We start from the raw sequence: 16,647 nt of genomic DNA on the forward strand, positions 1-16,647 counted from the left end.
GTCTGATGATTTAATTTAGTCCTCACAACTCTGGGGTAGCACTTGCAGCTCCCAAATGGGGACAGGTGCACAGCAGTAAAGTGATTAGCCCAGATCCATACAGATGGTAGACGGCAGGGGCAGAGTTCAACCTCACACTGCCCTTAAAGTTACTTCACCTACTTTTTCTAGGAGTGGGTGTGTTCTGCACCACGGCTATGTCAGAATTCCCCACTGGCTCTGAAACTGTGGTTCTGGGTTGACTGAATGTTCCTGGACCCCATGGTTTGCCCTGTGGGGCTGCCCCTCTAAAGGGGTAGCTGCTTCCTTACCTGTGAAATTAAGTAGATATGGACAAGACCTATTCCAGAGTGAAAAAAACTAGAAAGCCGAAGCATACAGTTTCAGAGACAAGGGGAACGAATTAAAAGATTATCAAGGAAGTCAAGGAAGAAAAGTTATTTTTTAAAAAGTCAGCCCCAGCCAGACAGTAAGACAGCCCCAGGCCTGCATGGGGAGCTGGCAGCCTGGGGCTAGCTAGGGCCAAGGGCTAGGCTGCCAAACACAGCTTGGAGCCATGCCATTTAAGAACTACAAATATTTTAGGGGGTTAAGACAAGGTCAGTGAGACCTGGGTTGTGGAGCCGGCTTGGGAGGGCTTCTTTCTGGGGAAGATGAGGTCTGGATGGAGACAGATGTGGCCCCTTGTTCTGTCACCCAAAGCTAGCAGGTGACTCTAGAGATGGGAGAGGCATCTTGGCCCTGAGTGAATGAAAGGCAAGGTGAGGTCAGTCTCCATGCAGAAGGCTAATAGGCTGACTTTGTGACTTTGCCCTGCCCACCTCCCCATGGTCTGGCTAGCTGTGGGGCCTGAACCGTGGATATGGGGTCCAGGTCTTGGCTAATCCAGAATCCAGAAAGGGCTGATATGGCTGTAAAGGACCAAATTAAAAACAGTTCTCAGACTGGTTTGTGCAAATGTTTTTTTTTTTTATTTCCACATTTATATCACAAGGTGTCCATTTACTGGACCAAATAGCAAAGTTGCTCCCTTCTGCGTCCTGAGAACACAGAAGTCTAGGTACTGTACATTCACTAAGGCTCCTTGTTTTTGCAAATCGCATTTATGACAAATAACCATAAGGCAAACGAATCTAAAGGAATGGTTATGAGTGTTTCCAGCGTACAGACAGGTCTCTTCTCACCCAACAGTACAGCTTACACACCAGTAGCACCCACGGTTACTTTTGTGTTTTCTGGGGAGGAGACTCTAGAAAGGTGAACTTTTCTAGATATGTGCAGGAAGGGGAAAATGAAGAGGGAGGAACAAGGAACGTTATTCGTTTGATGGTCAGATGGAAGAGGGGGTAAAATAAACTCCAGAAAACTTAAATTTTTGCAGCATTTCTTTAAAAATTGGGTTGTAACTGAAACCAGATACAAATGTGTGGACGCCCAGGGAGCATGGGTCAAACTGGCTGGCAAGCTGGCCTGCCTGATGCCAGCAGCTCGCTACAGCTGAGAAGCTTCTGGCACCATGATGGAAAAGCTGGCCAGGTGGGGTGCAAACAGAGGCCACAGCGTTGCCCACTGCCTCAAACACTCAGGGCCATGTTAAAAAACAGAAAATGCAGAGATGAGATGCGTGCTTCTGTTGCTGTGTTAAAGGTAACCTCTTCCACAGGTTTTCTGTGCCTGCCTGCAACTGAGGTCCCAGCTCACCGGGGGCTGGGAAGCGTCCACACCTCTTCCGGGGTGGGGGGCTAACGCTTTTTATAGCTAGTTTGCTATAGAGTTCTGAACTCACTTTGCTGGCCTTCCTTCCACGCGGTCCTTCCTTTGCAATTTTGTTAGTAAACTGGTAGCAGCATTTCACAAAAGAAGGAGAATTTTGAGGGAAGAGCACAGAGAGACCTAGAGACTCTCGTTCCCTCTCCCTCCCACCCCAGGCCGGACCTCCCCCCACCCTCCGGATTCCCAACCACTGGAGGCGCCGGGCTCTATGGCTGACTGCAAGGTGGGAATGCACTTAGAGCCCGACAGGCCAGTCAGTCCAAGCAGACATAAGGCAGAATGTTCAACCGCCCGTCGTCGCCGTGCGGGTCGAGCGATATGCACTGCGTCCAGTCATACCAGTTACCCTGTGTGTCATGACACCCGTTCACCCCCGGCCACTGATGGGCCTGGATCCTGTCCAGATCGTCCTGCGTGACCTCACGGCTTAGCCCTGGGAGGTCCGTGGGTGGGCTGTGAGGCACCAGCACGTGCGGCTTCCGGGCCCCGCGCCGAGTGCTCTCCTCCTGCTTCAGGTACTCGGACATGAAGTGGTGAGCGCCCGGGGTCTGTGCACCCGACGACGAGAGCAGGCTGCTCTGCTGGCTCAGGTAGGACTGGATGATCTCGTTGCGCGACAGCTCCTTCCAGTTCGTCTGTTCAAAAGGGCTCTGGAGGCTGGCCTTGGCCTCGGGCTTGTCCAGCTCTGTCCTCGGCTGCTCCGTGTGCACAGGGCTGTCGGCCCGCACTGGCTCTTTCTGGGTCAGAGGTTTGATCTGTCTCGTCATGGGGTCAAAGGTGAGCTTCCGCTCTTTTAACCGGACAGGCTTGACACCTGCCTCGGCCACCTGCCCGTCCAAGTTAACCGTGTAGTCACGAGGCCGGTACCTCTTCTTCTTTTTGCTGTCCGAGCCACCGGAGGAGGCAGCATCGCTGTCTGCCTTGGAGGAGTCCGGGGAGAAGCCTGCCCGGGGCAGGAGGGGCTCGGCCGGTGGCAGCCCTGCCTTGCAGCCCGACCCCGCGAGCCGCTGGTGGCCCTCAGGCTGCTCCAGCCAGCGCACCGGGCTCTCTGCGCTGGGCAGCAGCTCGAGCCGCCGCACGGGGGGCGTGGACGGCTGGGCCAGCGGAAGCGGTGACGGCACCTGTGTGGCATCGAGTGACTGGGGCCGAGGCGAGGGACTGGGCATGGAGCCCTTGTATGTGTACGGGCTCCGCTGCCGGGCAAAGGAGCCCTCGTGCCGTGAGTTCCGGGGACTGAAAGAGCAGCGAGGCGGCCCCTTGGGGTGGGGGGGACCTGGAGTCTCGTCCACCCTGTCCAGCTGCTGCAGCACCACAGCCTTCGTCTGCAAGCAGGGCCTGGGGGGCTTGCCCAGACCCGGGGAGCTGGTGTGTGGCCTCACGGCATTGACGGGGATCTTGCCACTGTGCTTGTCATTCTCGCTGTGCTCCAGGCGGCTGCCCTCGGGGCCCACGTGCCCGCTGTTGTCCAGGGGGCCGGGGAAGCTCTCAGGGCTCCCACTGATCCCATTGGTGGGAAGGGGGGATGAGTTGGCTACCAGGGAGTCGTGGCTCACTTTGGAGACCCTGGGAGGTGGCCCAGGGTGACCGAGGTCGCGCTGGTCCCCCCGGCGCTTGCGGCTGCCCAGCCTGTCCAGCCGCTGCCCGGGCAGCCTCTGGATGTCATTGCGGTTCTTCAGGTCATGGATGCTCTTGGGCGGGCCGCCCGCCCCTGCCTCTGGCCGGCAGTTATGGGCGCCCCCGTTGGCCGAGCCGGGGGCACCCGCCAGCCCCCGCAGTGCAGCCTCATTCTGGTGCACGGGCTCGATGAGCTTCTGCCAGCTCCGCAGCAGCTTCTTGGCCCGCTTGGCGAGCTCCTCGTTCTTCGTCTTCTTGCGGACGTCGTTGATGAGCTTCCCAAGTCGGGTTTCCTACAGCCAGAGAGAGACGATGACACACTTTTAGGACAGGGACACCCCATGAAAAGGGAGCTGAGACAGAAATGGGGGGAAGGGCCCCATGTCTCTGAAATGACCCCACTGACCCCTAAACCACTGGCCTCCCAGACACAAAACCTACGAGGATTTTGGGTCCCTTGTGACATTTAAATTCTCAACTCCCAAGTCCTCAGACCTTATGGTCCCAGAGACGGCAGTCTCAGAAGCATCATCTCACAGGCTCCCAACTCCTGGAGGCTGTGGACGGACCATTTAAGGCTACTGCAAAGCATCCTGGGGGAGCACGTTGTGGCAAAGGCAACAGCAAACAGAGGGCCCTGAGCCAGCGTCACTCACTGGAACCTCTGCTGGGCATGCACCCCAGGGTGTGCAGGGCCTCCTGCAGAGAAAGGGGCCCCAGACTAAAGCCACGCATTTCCTGCAGTGCCTGTGGGAAGATGGTACTCTTGGAGCATGTGCTGTGGGCTGGCACAGTGCAGGCCAGGAGGGCATGCCCCCCTCACTCCTCTTAAGGACCCACTGGGCCAGTGAGCAAAGTCTCTGAGGCTCCAAGAAGCCAGGAAAGACCTGGGTTGGGGCAGCCCAGGCCCGGCCCTCACTGCCCTCCCTAGTGTTCAGGCCAGAAATGCTCACCTCCAGTGCCTCTTTGGTAATGGGGTATTTCTCCAGGCTGGAGATGACTTCCTGCACCGCCACCATGTTCCGGATCTGCAAAACAAGAGCTACTGGTCAGACCCCAGGCACTTCTCCCCGTGCCAGCCTGCTCTAGAATGCTCCCTTTCCCGAGAGCCAGTGGAGCCAGCATCACCAAAGCCCCCACCTCGTGCAGCCTCCTACCTGCTCCCAGGGGCCAGCATGGCACCCAGTGCACACCCTCCAGTCTGCCTCCTCTAGTGCATGGTGACCAGTTTACCATGAGCCTGTCTATGGACACGCCCACCTGTCCAAGTGGCTGTCACACAACTGAGATTCACTGTGTTTATGAAACAAGATTCCCCTTCATATGGGAGATGCACTCAAATCTGCCATCTGATGGGAGGTTGAAAGATGTATCAAATAAAGTGCACCAAGTTGAAAAGAGCCATACATAATAATCTAATCAATTTAGTTCAATTAATGAGATCTCCAGAGTTCATCTAAAGACACCACAAGGAGAGCAAAAGTCAAAGTGGGAGAAGACCAATGCCACAGGGCCCCGAGGTTCCATCTGGAGCATACAGAGAACTTGGGCCAGGAGACACGAATAGGAACTGGACAAAACAGGAGATCGTGCAGCAGTGCTCAACTCTCTTAGTCATCAGCAGATGCAGACCGAACCCACCAGTGACTGCTACACTGCATACACACCTGACAGGTGGAAATGGGGTCTGACAATACCAGGTAGTTCTGGGGTGCAGCCAACTCTGGGGAGCGATGGGGCTGTGTCTAGTCAAATCAAACATGTGCATATCTCATGACCAAGCAATTCTATCCCTCACACGATACTTGCTACGAGCCAGGCCCTGTTCTACCAAGGCCTGTTTCCACATAGCACTACCTTGTTGAATTATCACAACCTCAAGGGGAAGGTACTATTATTACCATCACACTTAATGAATGGGGATGGCACAGAAAGGTGTGGGTCATGTGGTCATATGTTATAACGACACCAATGTCTTCCAGGAGTTGAAGGAACAGACTGAGGAATTCAAGAGCACTAGAAATGAGCACACTGCAGCTTCAGTGCATTAACAAGGTGAAGTTCAAACCACGAAGGATGAAAAGTCACAGAAAATACATATTGTTGATTCCAATTACACCAAGCATCACAGCACACTCAAAAATTAACTCAAAATGAATCCCAGACCTAAATGTGAAAGCAAAAACTCTAAGGCTTCTAGAATAAACAGGAGAATACCTTTTCAACCTTGGGGTAGACAAAGATTTCTTAGGAGCCCCAAAGCACTAATATCCAAGAAAAATACAGACTGGGCAGTGAGGAGGCCAGTCCCACAGGGACGAGGCCACCCTCTCCCTGTCCCCAGCCCTGGGATTCTGGCCCTGACAGGGTCCTGGGCTTGCCACATGGCCTGTCTCCACTCCAGTGACCTCACCCTGGTATATTTAGAGCCCTGGGTCCCCACAAACTTATGAACCAGCAATCCCCGCAGAGCGAGCCCAGCGGCACAGAGTGTCCTTGTCCTTGGGCAGACACTGTCCTGCTGCCAGACAGGAGGGGGGAGGCAGAACACCTGAGCAACCCTAGGGGCTGGCAGCAAGCTGGCACTGTAGACCTCACACAGCTGGAGACCCTCCTGGAAGCTGCACAGGGGCGGGGATGCGGTAAGGCTTGCGGGCCCCACTGTCACAGCTGAGCAGCTCCTGCACTCGGGCGGGTGTGCAAGAGAGGCTTTCGGCTTTGAGGAGGCTCTCGGCCCCGTGGAAAGTGCTACGTCCTCTGCCTTCTTCTTTCTGCCCCTGCTGCGTTGAAGTTCAGGACCCCTGGGGGCTCATCCCTCTGGCTCCGCTCTGGCCCCCACTCTGGCCATGATGGCAAGGGCACTGAGCACTGTGTGGGGAGCATCACCTGGCATTCTGGAGGCAGTCAGGCCCTTGGGACCAGGAAGTGGACCAAGCCCTGCCCTCACCACACCAAACAGGCAGGAGTCCTGGGGTCTATGCAGTGCCAGGTTGGGCCTCCGGCCTCAGACACAGCAGACAGTGACACCCCGGCAGCCTGTGGCCCTTGCCTCCCACCCTCGATGAGAGGACCCTGTGCATAGCAGGGACGCCAAGGCTCAGATATAGATAGCCAAGGGGAGGCTCCCATCCAGGCTCCAGGCCTATAAAAAGTCCAGCATAGGACCCGTGGGGCAGGGAGATGGGTGTCAGGTACCAGGCAGGCCAGGGGTACCTGTGGTGAGCGCAGCATCTGAGCAGGGCCTCCCAGGGTGGACAGGAGAAGCCCCAACACCTCAGGAGATGGTGAAATGGCACCAAAGCCCTGGAGAGGGGAGAGGGGTCCAGAGCAAAGACAGTGGCATAAGTCAGGAGGCCAGGAGGACGAACAGACCCAGGGGAAGTAAGCTGGCTACACAACCTGCCTTCCATTAACTTCAGCCACTGTGGGAGCTAAACTGCTCCCACTACCCCAACAGGCCACCCTGTTGCTAGGTCCTTCCTGGCACCCATCTGTCTGAAAATACACTCACTCACGATCACAGCAGAGACCATGCCATTACTGTGTGGGGAGGAAGCCTCTGAGCTACTCCCAGGCACTGCTCTCAAAGAGGGCTTTGGGGCAGCTCTACAGGTCATAGTGCTCAAGGGTCACTCACACCCTCCTGCTGTCAGGAATAGCCTGGCACATCTGTGGCCCTTCTGTCCTTTGGATATCTCCCTTGGGATTCATTCCCAGGGAATGAAGTCAAACCAAGACTAATAAACAAAAAAACCACCTCTCAAAACTATATGCCAAACAGCTTTCCCCAAAAGGGCAGAATTCACACATGAGGGACATCTGAACACCTGCAGCCTCATCTTCTCATTAGGGCTCCTTCAACAGATACAGATTAATGTGAATTTCCTCAATAATTAGTGAAGCCAAATGTCACTTCCTTTCTACTAATGCTGACTTCCCATGTGAACTGCTCACTGTCCCAGCCCACTTACTTTCATTATTTGACTGGCCTCTTTATTGCAAGTAAATACCGTCCCAGGGTGGTGATGTCTGCCCCTGTGCACACAAGTGCCTAAATGTGCTCAGGGCTGGTGCTGCAGAGGGAGGTGTCAGGAGCGGGGAGGGCTACTCTGGAAGGGCAGGGCGCAGGTGAGGTGAGCCAGCAGCGGGGGAGCACTCAGAGCAGAGCAAAGGCAGGGCAGGAAGTCAGTGGGCAGCCCAGGGTGTGGCCCAGGTGAACACAGTCAGCTGGTGACCACTGGTGGAACTGACTCTGTCACTACTGCGCCGAGTGCTTGCGGATCCTAGACTGGAGATTCATGAGGGACAATCAGGTATCCACGGTCAGAAAGGAAAGCGAACGAACAACCATCCCAGGCAGAAAGGAGGTGAAGCAGCCAGTGTCTCCACATGGAACACATGGACACCCCCTAAACTGGCCTCCTCCAGGCCGGCTCAGGGAGAGGAGAGAAAGAACCCTCCTCAAACTGTCCTCACTCACACCTCAGGGACGCCCAGGGGCACACGCTGGGAGGCGGGGAGGGAACGCTCCTCACCACTGACCCAGTTCCCAGGGTTCTTATGCAGACCTCCCACCACGTGAGAACCAAGGGCAGGCGGGGAAGCAGCAAGGCCGACCTTCTAGTGAGCCCCTCATCACTTGCTAAGTCACTACTCCAGCCAGCCTAACCCACGACATTTGCTGCTCAACTCACGGGAGGAAGGAAGGGGCGCTGGACACGCACAGGTGACAGGACCAAGGCAGGACAGCAGCCCTCAGAAGCAGCCTGGGTAAAAGTGTGGACTACACAGTGCAGGATGCCACCACTCCCACATCACACGTCTGAAAACTGTTCTGTGAACTGGTTCAGTGGTCTGAACCTGGATCCACGTGCAGAGGTGGGGACGGCTCAGGGGGGACAGACCCACCACTGACCAGCCTCCTCCTCGTGGTAATTCAGGGGATAGGCCCAGGCCCTGAGTAATTACCACCCTGTGGGGGATTTCCAGCCCTGATGTGAAACAAGGAACTGAGACTTCTTTAGAGTCCACAAGGCCCCTTGCTCACTGCTCCCTTTTCTCCAGGCATCAAGGGCTCCTGCTCCACCCGAAATCCCCAATCTCTCACTAATTAAGCTGGACCTGTGCAGCCCTGGTGGCAAAGAGGAAACCCTGTACTCCCCAAGTCCAAGCACTGGTGAGACTCAAGGGCAGTAAGCCAGGGCAGGCCCACCCAGCCTGACTCTTCACAGGACCACTACTTGTTGGGTTCCTCCAGGGGCCAAGGTCTCTAGCTTTTCTCCCTTGAAACTCTACTTTACAGATAAGAAAAAACTGAGGGTCCAGGAAGGTAAAAGAGGTCCAGTGCTCACCACGCAGCTATAAGGCAGTGGAGTGTGGCTTTATGCTAGCCTGGCACAGGGTCTGCCCAACACACACGGCCCAGCTGGTGCTTTACTAGGTAGGGTGAGGGAGGGCACCCAGACACCACCAGGCTGGTGATGCTGGCATCCCACCCACATACTCTCCCCGACTTGCCACAGCAGGGAAATGCACAGGTTACAAGAGTTCCACACAGGGCTGGCTTCATGCCCAGCAGCACCTATGGATGGCCAGGCTGCCTCTGTCTACCCCCAGGGTGCACTGGAGCCAGAGAGGTCCCCACGCCCACCCACAACATCAGGGGCTCGAGCCCACCCTCAACGCTTGCCCTAAGCTGCAGGACACTTGGTAAATGACAATGGCACTGGAGCCTCTCCCTGCCAGGCCCTGGAAGGAAATGGCACACACCGAGGATGGACTCACCCCGCCTGTCTAGCCAGGCCCTGACCACCACACTGTGGCCCTGCATCTATGCAGCACAGCCCACACCAACTCCTTCAGTGGGCTCAAAGCCCGCCGGGTCAGCAGCAAAAACTAGTTCGCTTTAAAACCAACCATGTGTAAGTCACTTTTTTTCTTTTTCTTTTTAAAGCAGAATAGTCTAGACTAGAATTTACAAAACCCACTTAGCTCGAAAGGCTTTGGAAGTGTTCATCAGCAAGCAAGCTGTCCTTCCAAACCAAAACACGACACAGATGGCACCCAGAAGCAAGCAAACCTCGAGCCTTTCAATGTGCTGAGCATTGTAAGGCCATCCTTGGCTGAGTCACTGTGCCCTGCAAGCCACACAGTGGGCGTCAGTCGTGTCCACGTGGATGAAAGAGGCTTTGCCAGGCGAGTGCGTATCTGTGATTTGGTTCCAGTCTCACTCTTTTCAGCCACAGCAAGTCTTCCCGCTTCTGATGAACTCCACATGTTCCCAAGGTGGGTGCTATTCTGTGACTCTAACTGCTTCTACTGCAAGTCAGTGCAAGAGGCGGTGCCTGCATCTCCCAGAGAGCCTGGCGGTGACCAGCCCGTGTCCCACCCCATCTCCCTGAGCGAGGAAAAGACGTCAATGTGCCTTGATTCTACCTCTCAGGTCGGAAGGTGCAGCCTCCTGGCCCTGTTCTGCCTTGCCTGGTACCACAGCCAGGCAGGAGCCAGGGGAACCTCCCTCAGGCAGGTGTCATGCCAGCGCCCTGCCTGGCAAAGCTGCCTTCCTCTGCCAGGACCCCATGGGAATCTCGCACTCACAAGGGTGAAGTTTCTCTCATTCACGGCTTCTGAGAGGAAGAACGACACTGGGGCAGGGGCTGTGTCTCAGCCGCAGCCACCAAGCTCACCACTTGCAAAAGCACAAAAGCACTTCCTCATCGGTGGGGCCCATCTGCTCCCCAGGAGCATCCACAGCTGGAGGATGGCCACTGCCTGCGTGGCCCTGACTGTTGTACACTCACAGCCCGCAGAGCGCCCAGGGCCAGAGCAGCCGATTGCAGCTGCAACTTGGCCCAGAGGCAGCACGCAGAGCACTGCTTGCACCTAATGAGCAGCCCAGGAAGAGGAAGCCCAGGGCCTAGGACAGCAGCCATGAGCGGCTACCATCCGTGGGACCTCTCCGAGAGGCTTGCAGAGGTGAGAAAGGGCCCTCTCCACAGTGCTGGTCCTCTCTCTCAACTGTCCCAGCAGCTCTTCCCAACAAAACTACAAACTTAAATGCTCTTGAACTCTGAATCAGGTCAACATACAATTCTTGTTGTAATTCAGCCCTTTCTGAGAGCACAAGAGCTCTCAACATGTCATCTGGGAGCTGGTTCATTCCTACACTGATACAACTGGATAGTCAGAAAGCCAAGCAGAGCGTTTTCTATCTGCATCCATGCTCGCAGAAGGGTCCAGGTGGCAGTGCATCTGATGACAGCACTCCGGGTGAGGTTTCCTCCCTCTCAGCCGTGCTCTCGTGGGAACAGCCAGTAAGAATACTAGCTGCGCAAGACGAAACACCCGACGCCCAGAGGAGGGGCACACACAGTGCTCGGCCCACACACACGTAGAATACAGGCGATCCAAAACTAGAACAAACCAGCTTTTTAGGAAGTGATGGGGCCAACCTCCAAGAGAATGCTAAGTGAAACAGCGAGGTGACAGCAGTGCACTCTTGTGCTGCCGGTGAAAAACGCCTGGTGCTGTGGCTGGGCAGAGAAGCAGCCGGGGCTGGGCAGAGAAGCAGCCGGGCCAGACCTGGCTTCCAATGCTGGTCCAACTAATAAGACTTAAAGCAAGACCAGCCACCAACCTGAGCCCAGCTCTCCCTCTGGCAGCCGGAAAGCCTGGGCGGAATGTTGGGAAAACCACAGACTGTGTTTGTAGATCCTCAGTGGCACACTGACCACCATCCTGGGAGACTGTGCCCACAGTGGTCAGGCCAGGAGAGGGTCCTGTGCACTGTCCGCCAGGCCGCTCTGGGGTTTCTAAGATCCCTTCAGGCAGCACAGTGCCTAGTGTGGCGCCAAAAGTCTGCCAGTCTGCTCCTGGGCTGCTATAGGATCCTGAGAACAGGGGATATCCTAGAATTTCCCTCAACAAGTCACCAAATGCAGGCCTGGAGGATGCAGGAAGGGCTGGTTATGGCCCAGTCCTGAGGCATATGTAGAAATGGCCAGTGGCAAGGACAGAAGTAACAGGTGAGGCACCACAACTGAGGCTCAGCTGAGCGGCCAGGAGCACCAAAGTGGCGATATCAAGCAGGCTCCTTTAGGACATGAGAAGGACTATGGAGAAGAGAGCCAAGGACATACCCCTTCTCAGAGGGCCTCAAGCCCAGAACTAGTCCCAGAACCTGAGGCTGCCAAGCCTAGATGGGTAAAAGTGACCACACCCACAACCGATGACCAGGACTCCCGTGGTAAGCAGTTAAGAGTGTGCTACAGACACGTGACTGACTCGCAGGGTCTGGTGGCCCTCACTTTCCTGGGCACTCCACACGGGGTCACCAATGTCTGTTCTGAGCTGGGTGGATGTGAAAAGAGTAACAGGAACTGCCAGAGCCTGGGTGGGGGCCACACTGGTTAAGTCATTTGGTGAGTCACAGGGTTAAGTACGGAGGAGCCCATGTCACCTTCCACAGAACAGGAATCTGTGAGATCCGCAAACTCACCAGGCCCTAAAGGTAATTGAGGGAGGGTATGCCTGTCCTACATGACACAGCAACCATCAGGCAGGACATGGTCTAATGGGCTGCGTGAACTCCATATCACATGCTCCAGGGCAAAAAGCACCAGAGAAGACTGTACACAGGAGTTGAGCAGAGAGCTCTGAGCCCACCCACCTATTCCCTCAGCCACTAAGTGGGAAGATGACAGAAGCTTCCTACAGGCTCCTGGGAGGGGGACAAGAGATACACACATGAACACCCAGGACAGGGCCTGGCTGGCACACAGTAAGCGCTCAAGAAAGGGGGTCACCACAGAGCCTGTCATGGGACTTGAGAGGGATCAGGTTCAAGGCCACCTCTTTCCCCCACCTGCTGCCCTGGGCTCTGTGTGGAGCTAGAAGAACAGCAGTGGGCATGGGGACTTTCTCAGTGGGCATTCCTGCAACAGGGGCCACCATGGAGAAGACCAAGGACATCGTCACATGGAACAGGAAGGTAAGTCTGTGCACTGTATCAAACATCATGTAAGGATGAACACTCATACCCCAGGACCCAGCAATTCCACTCTGGGGTAGGGACCAACAGAAATGTGAGCATGCATGTGCTGAGAATGGTCAGAGCAGCCATATTCAGAACAGCCCCATCTGAAAACCACCCACGTGGCCACCAACAGTATAATGGATGACTAAATCATGGTCTAGCCATTCAACGTCGAATGAACACATTACTGCTACTCACAACATCAAAGATAAATCTCAAAACAGGCTGAGTGAAAAAGCCAGATACAAAAGAATACATTCTGTACTGGATTGGAAGCTCAAAAGCAGGCAAGACTTGTCCATGGTGACGGAAGTCAGGGAAGTTGGGGGTGCAGAGACACTAGGAGAGGGAACAAGAATGGCTTCTGGGGAGAAGCTCTATTCCATGACCTGGGTAGGGGTTTCTAGGGTATGTTCACTTCATAAACGTTCACTGAGATGTAATACTTACAACTTGTGTACTTTTCTGGATATATGCTACACTTTAATGAAAAATTGGTCTTAGAGGCCATCCCATCCTAGAAACAGATGCCAGCGCTACTGGGGTTGAAAAGGAGGGAGAGGTGTTGGCGAGCCAGCCCCTCACCCCCCACTCGGCAGCAGAGACCCTCTCAAGGTCTGAGAACTACCGCACCAGGAGCCCAGGCTACCTCTGAGATACCCAGTGTGTGCGACGCTTCACAGCTCACAGAGAAAGGTGTCCACACGCTCCTATCCTGGGCAGAGGCCAGTCTGAGGAAAACAAGGGCGCTCTTTAGGTTCCATGGAAGGAGCACCGAGCAGGTCAGAGTCCCCAGGAAGGAGCAAGCTCTAAAGTTACTGGAGAGAGGCAGGCAGGCAGGCAGCAACCACTGCCTGGGCATTACTAGCCAGCATCCTGGGTGGGTGGGCAGGCGGGCCTCTGTCTCCTACCACACAGTGGTTCTCTCCTGAGACCACAGACTTCCAAAGTAGGTGTTATGCCACTTCCACAATGAGGAAGCCAGGGTGCCCATTACACACCTGGCCACAGTTTCATTACTAACCTAACCTGCTAATCCTGTGCAGTTAGCCCATACCTGCCTCCACACAACAGGCCATCAGCAAGTCGTATTGGTGACAAGGGCAGAAACAGCTGGCTCAAGGGAGAACAGTGGAACAATTTGGATGAGGAAAATTCTGCATGCCTACACCAGGAATGAAGATAGCAAAGAAAGACTAGATATTAAAGTGGGGGAGGCAGATAACATTCAAAACTCAACTTTATCTGCCATATTAAGAGGCCAAAAATGAAAAGCCTTATGATCATTTCAATAGATGTAGAAAAAACATTTGACAAAATTAAACATCCATTCCTGATGAAAACTCTCAGTTGGCTAGGAGTGGAAGAGAACTTCCTCAGCTTGATAATACCCACGGCTAACATCATACATGATGGTGAAGGGCTGAATGTTTTCCCCCAGAAACAGGTACAAAACAAGGACATGTGCTCACCACTTCTATTCAGTCTCATCAGGAGATTCCAGCTAGTGCAATAAGGCAAGGAAAAGAGATAAAGAAAGGGAGGGAGGGAGGGAGGAAGAAAAACCATCCAGTTTGGAAAGGGGGGAAGTAAAACTGTCTTTATTCACAAATAACAGAACAGTCTATATAGAAAATCTTATAGAATCTACAAAATAAGAATAAGTGAGTTTAGCAAGGTGGCAGGATATAAGTTCAATATAAAATTCCACTGTATTTCTATATGCAAGCAACGAACATTCAGAAACTGAAAATTTAAAAACCAATTCCATTTACAATAGCAATTAAAACTATGAAGAAAATAGATAGCTAGTGGGAAGTAGCTGCATAGCACAGGGAGACCAGCTCAGTGCTTTGTGTCTACCTAGAGGGGTGGAACAGGGAGGATGGGAGGGAGGCTCAAGAGGGAGGAGATATGGGGATATATGTATATGTATGGCTGATTCACTTCGTTATACAGCAGAAACTAACACACCATTGTAAAGCAATTATACTCCAATAAAGATGTTAAAAAAAAAACAACTATGAAGAACTTACAGATAAATTTGACAAAAGATGTAAGACCTCAACACTGAAAAGTACCAAACATGGCTGAGGGACACTACGAGAGGCCTCAATTAATGGAAAGATATACCAAGTTAATAGCATGGAAGAGTCAATATTGTTAAGATGTCAGTTCTCCCCCAAACTGATCTATAGATTCAATGCAATCCCAATCGGAATTCCAGCAGGGTCTTTGGGAGAGATTGACAAGTTGATTCTAAAATGTATATGGAAACGCAAAGGTCCTAGAATAGCTAACAAACTTTGAAAAAAAGAAAATCAGAAGCCCCCATTATCTGATTTTTAAGACATTATATAGTCAAGACAGTGTGGTATTAGAGCAAAAACAAACAAACAGATCAATGGAACAGAGTAGAGTCCATTTAACAGGTCCACACATACATGGGCAGCTGATTCTTAACAATAGTGGTAAGGCAATTCAGAAGTGAACGAATAATCTTTCAACAAATAGTGCTGGAATAACTGGATAGCCATAGGCAAAAAACAACAACACTGAAACAAAACATCAAATCCTTGACCTCTATCTCATAAGACATACGAAAATTAACACAAAATGGATCATAAACCTAAATATAAGAGTTAAAACTACATAATATACAGAAGAAAACACAGGAGGAAAATCTTAGTGACCTTGGGTTTAAAAGGCAAAGACTTTAGTAATATGAAACAAAAAGTACAAACTATAGAGAAAACAAACTGGATTTCACCAAAATTGAAAATCTTTGCCCTTCAAAGGATGACACTGTTATGAAAATGAAAAGGCAAGCCACCACTGGGAGAAAATATACATGAATCATATATCTAAGAAAGGACTTGTCTCTAGAATATATAAAAATCTCTTTCAATTCAATAATTAGGCAAAGAACCCAAGGGGGAAAAAAATGCTCAGCACTATTAGCCATCAGGGAAATTCAAATTTAACAACACCATGAGATACCACTACATACCTATTAAAATAGCTAAAATTAAAAAAGATTGACCACATGGAGTGCTCATCAAAATGTGGGACAACTGAAACTCTCATACACTGCTGGTGGGGTGGGAGTATAACATGGTATAATCACCTTGGAAGACATTTTGACAGATTATTAAGCAACCCAAAAGTCCATCAACACAAGAATGGATAAACAAATTGTAGTATATCCATAAAATTAAATGTTAGCAACAGAAAAGAATGAACTATTCATATATATACAACATGCATGAATCTCAAAATAAATATTAATGAAAGAAGAGCCCAGACACCACCCTGCCAAAAAAGTACATACTGCATGATTTCACAAAATTCTAGAAAAGGCAAATTAATCTACAGGGACAGTAAATCAGCAGTTGCCTGGGGATGGGGGTGGGCTGAAGGGAAGATTACAATGGGACAAGAAAAAACTTTTGGAAATATCTATTACCATGACTGTGATGATGGCTTCTCAGGTGTATTTACAGATCAAAATATATCTAATTGTACACTTTAAGTGTGCACAGTTTATTGTATGTCAATTATACCTCAGAGTTGTAAAGCAACTATGGAGGCAGATGACAGATGCAACAGGTCCTAGAAAAAGGAGGAGGGGTGGGAGGCAAAGAGAAGGAACACTCCTTTGTTGGAGGTTAGGCATCAGATGCCCCTCCTGGGCTCAGCCCTCCCTGGGGAGGAAGGTCAGACAGAAAGTTCCTTTCCCCCCTCATGAAGATGAAATGAAGAAGCCTGTCATGCCTGGGCCTCCCAGGGGTATCATGAGGACTGCATGACAAAGGCACGTGTGTATAACGCACTCCTAAAAGCAGCAGGCATCAATCCATATATATGTTTTTTTCCTGGACATTCTGCTTGCCCCTGCAACACCTGTGCATCAACAGACTGCACATCCTAACTGTGGGCTTGGAAAAGGTGACTCCTGGCTTTCCTTCAGAAAACGCACTATGGCTGGAGCTGGGTGACAGTGTCTTATAGGTTGTGAAATGAAAGGCTCACTAGCCGCCAAGGACTGAACTTCAGGACATGTGCCCTCCTCAGCCTGCCTGTGGGGTTTTGTCATACTTCAACTGGAAACCCAGGAGAGGGAGCCAACTTCCCATGCTCACATGGGAAAGGCCAGTGGCCACAAATATCTACAGAAAGTCTTAGGCAAACAGCAGTCTGTTCTCCCCTCAAACAGTTGGTGTGAG

At 52.3% G+C, this 16,647-nt stretch overlaps 1 protein-coding gene across 2 annotated transcripts in view; it reads right to left on the reverse strand.

The window, feature by feature from the left end:
* Positions 1–948: 948 nt before the first annotated feature.
* MED26 (mediator complex subunit 26) overlaps positions 949–16,647 on the reverse strand; it is a 39,301-nt gene continuing 23,602 nt past the window's right edge. The window contains exons 1-3 of one of the 2 annotated variants that reach the window (XM_067733117.1): positions 9,467–9,867; positions 4,341–4,415; positions 949–3,680 (exon numbers count right to left, since the gene is read on the reverse strand). In XM_067733117.1, the coding sequence (XP_067589218.1) occupies positions 2,028–3,680; positions 4,341–4,406 (1,719 nt within the window). In that variant the 5' untranslated portion in view covers positions 4,407–4,415; positions 9,467–9,867 and the 3' untranslated portion in view covers positions 949–2,027. Of the gene's footprint in view, positions 3,681–4,340; positions 4,416–9,466; positions 9,868–16,647 lie in introns of those variants that run through there. The other variant, XM_067733116.1, reaches the window with a different exon arrangement.

Source organism: Pseudorca crassidens, chromosome 3, assembly GCF_039906515.1.
Source record: "Pseudorca crassidens isolate mPseCra1 chromosome 3, mPseCra1.hap1, whole genome shotgun sequence".
Taxonomy (NCBI): Eukaryota; Metazoa; Chordata; class Mammalia; order Artiodactyla; family Delphinidae; genus Pseudorca; species Pseudorca crassidens.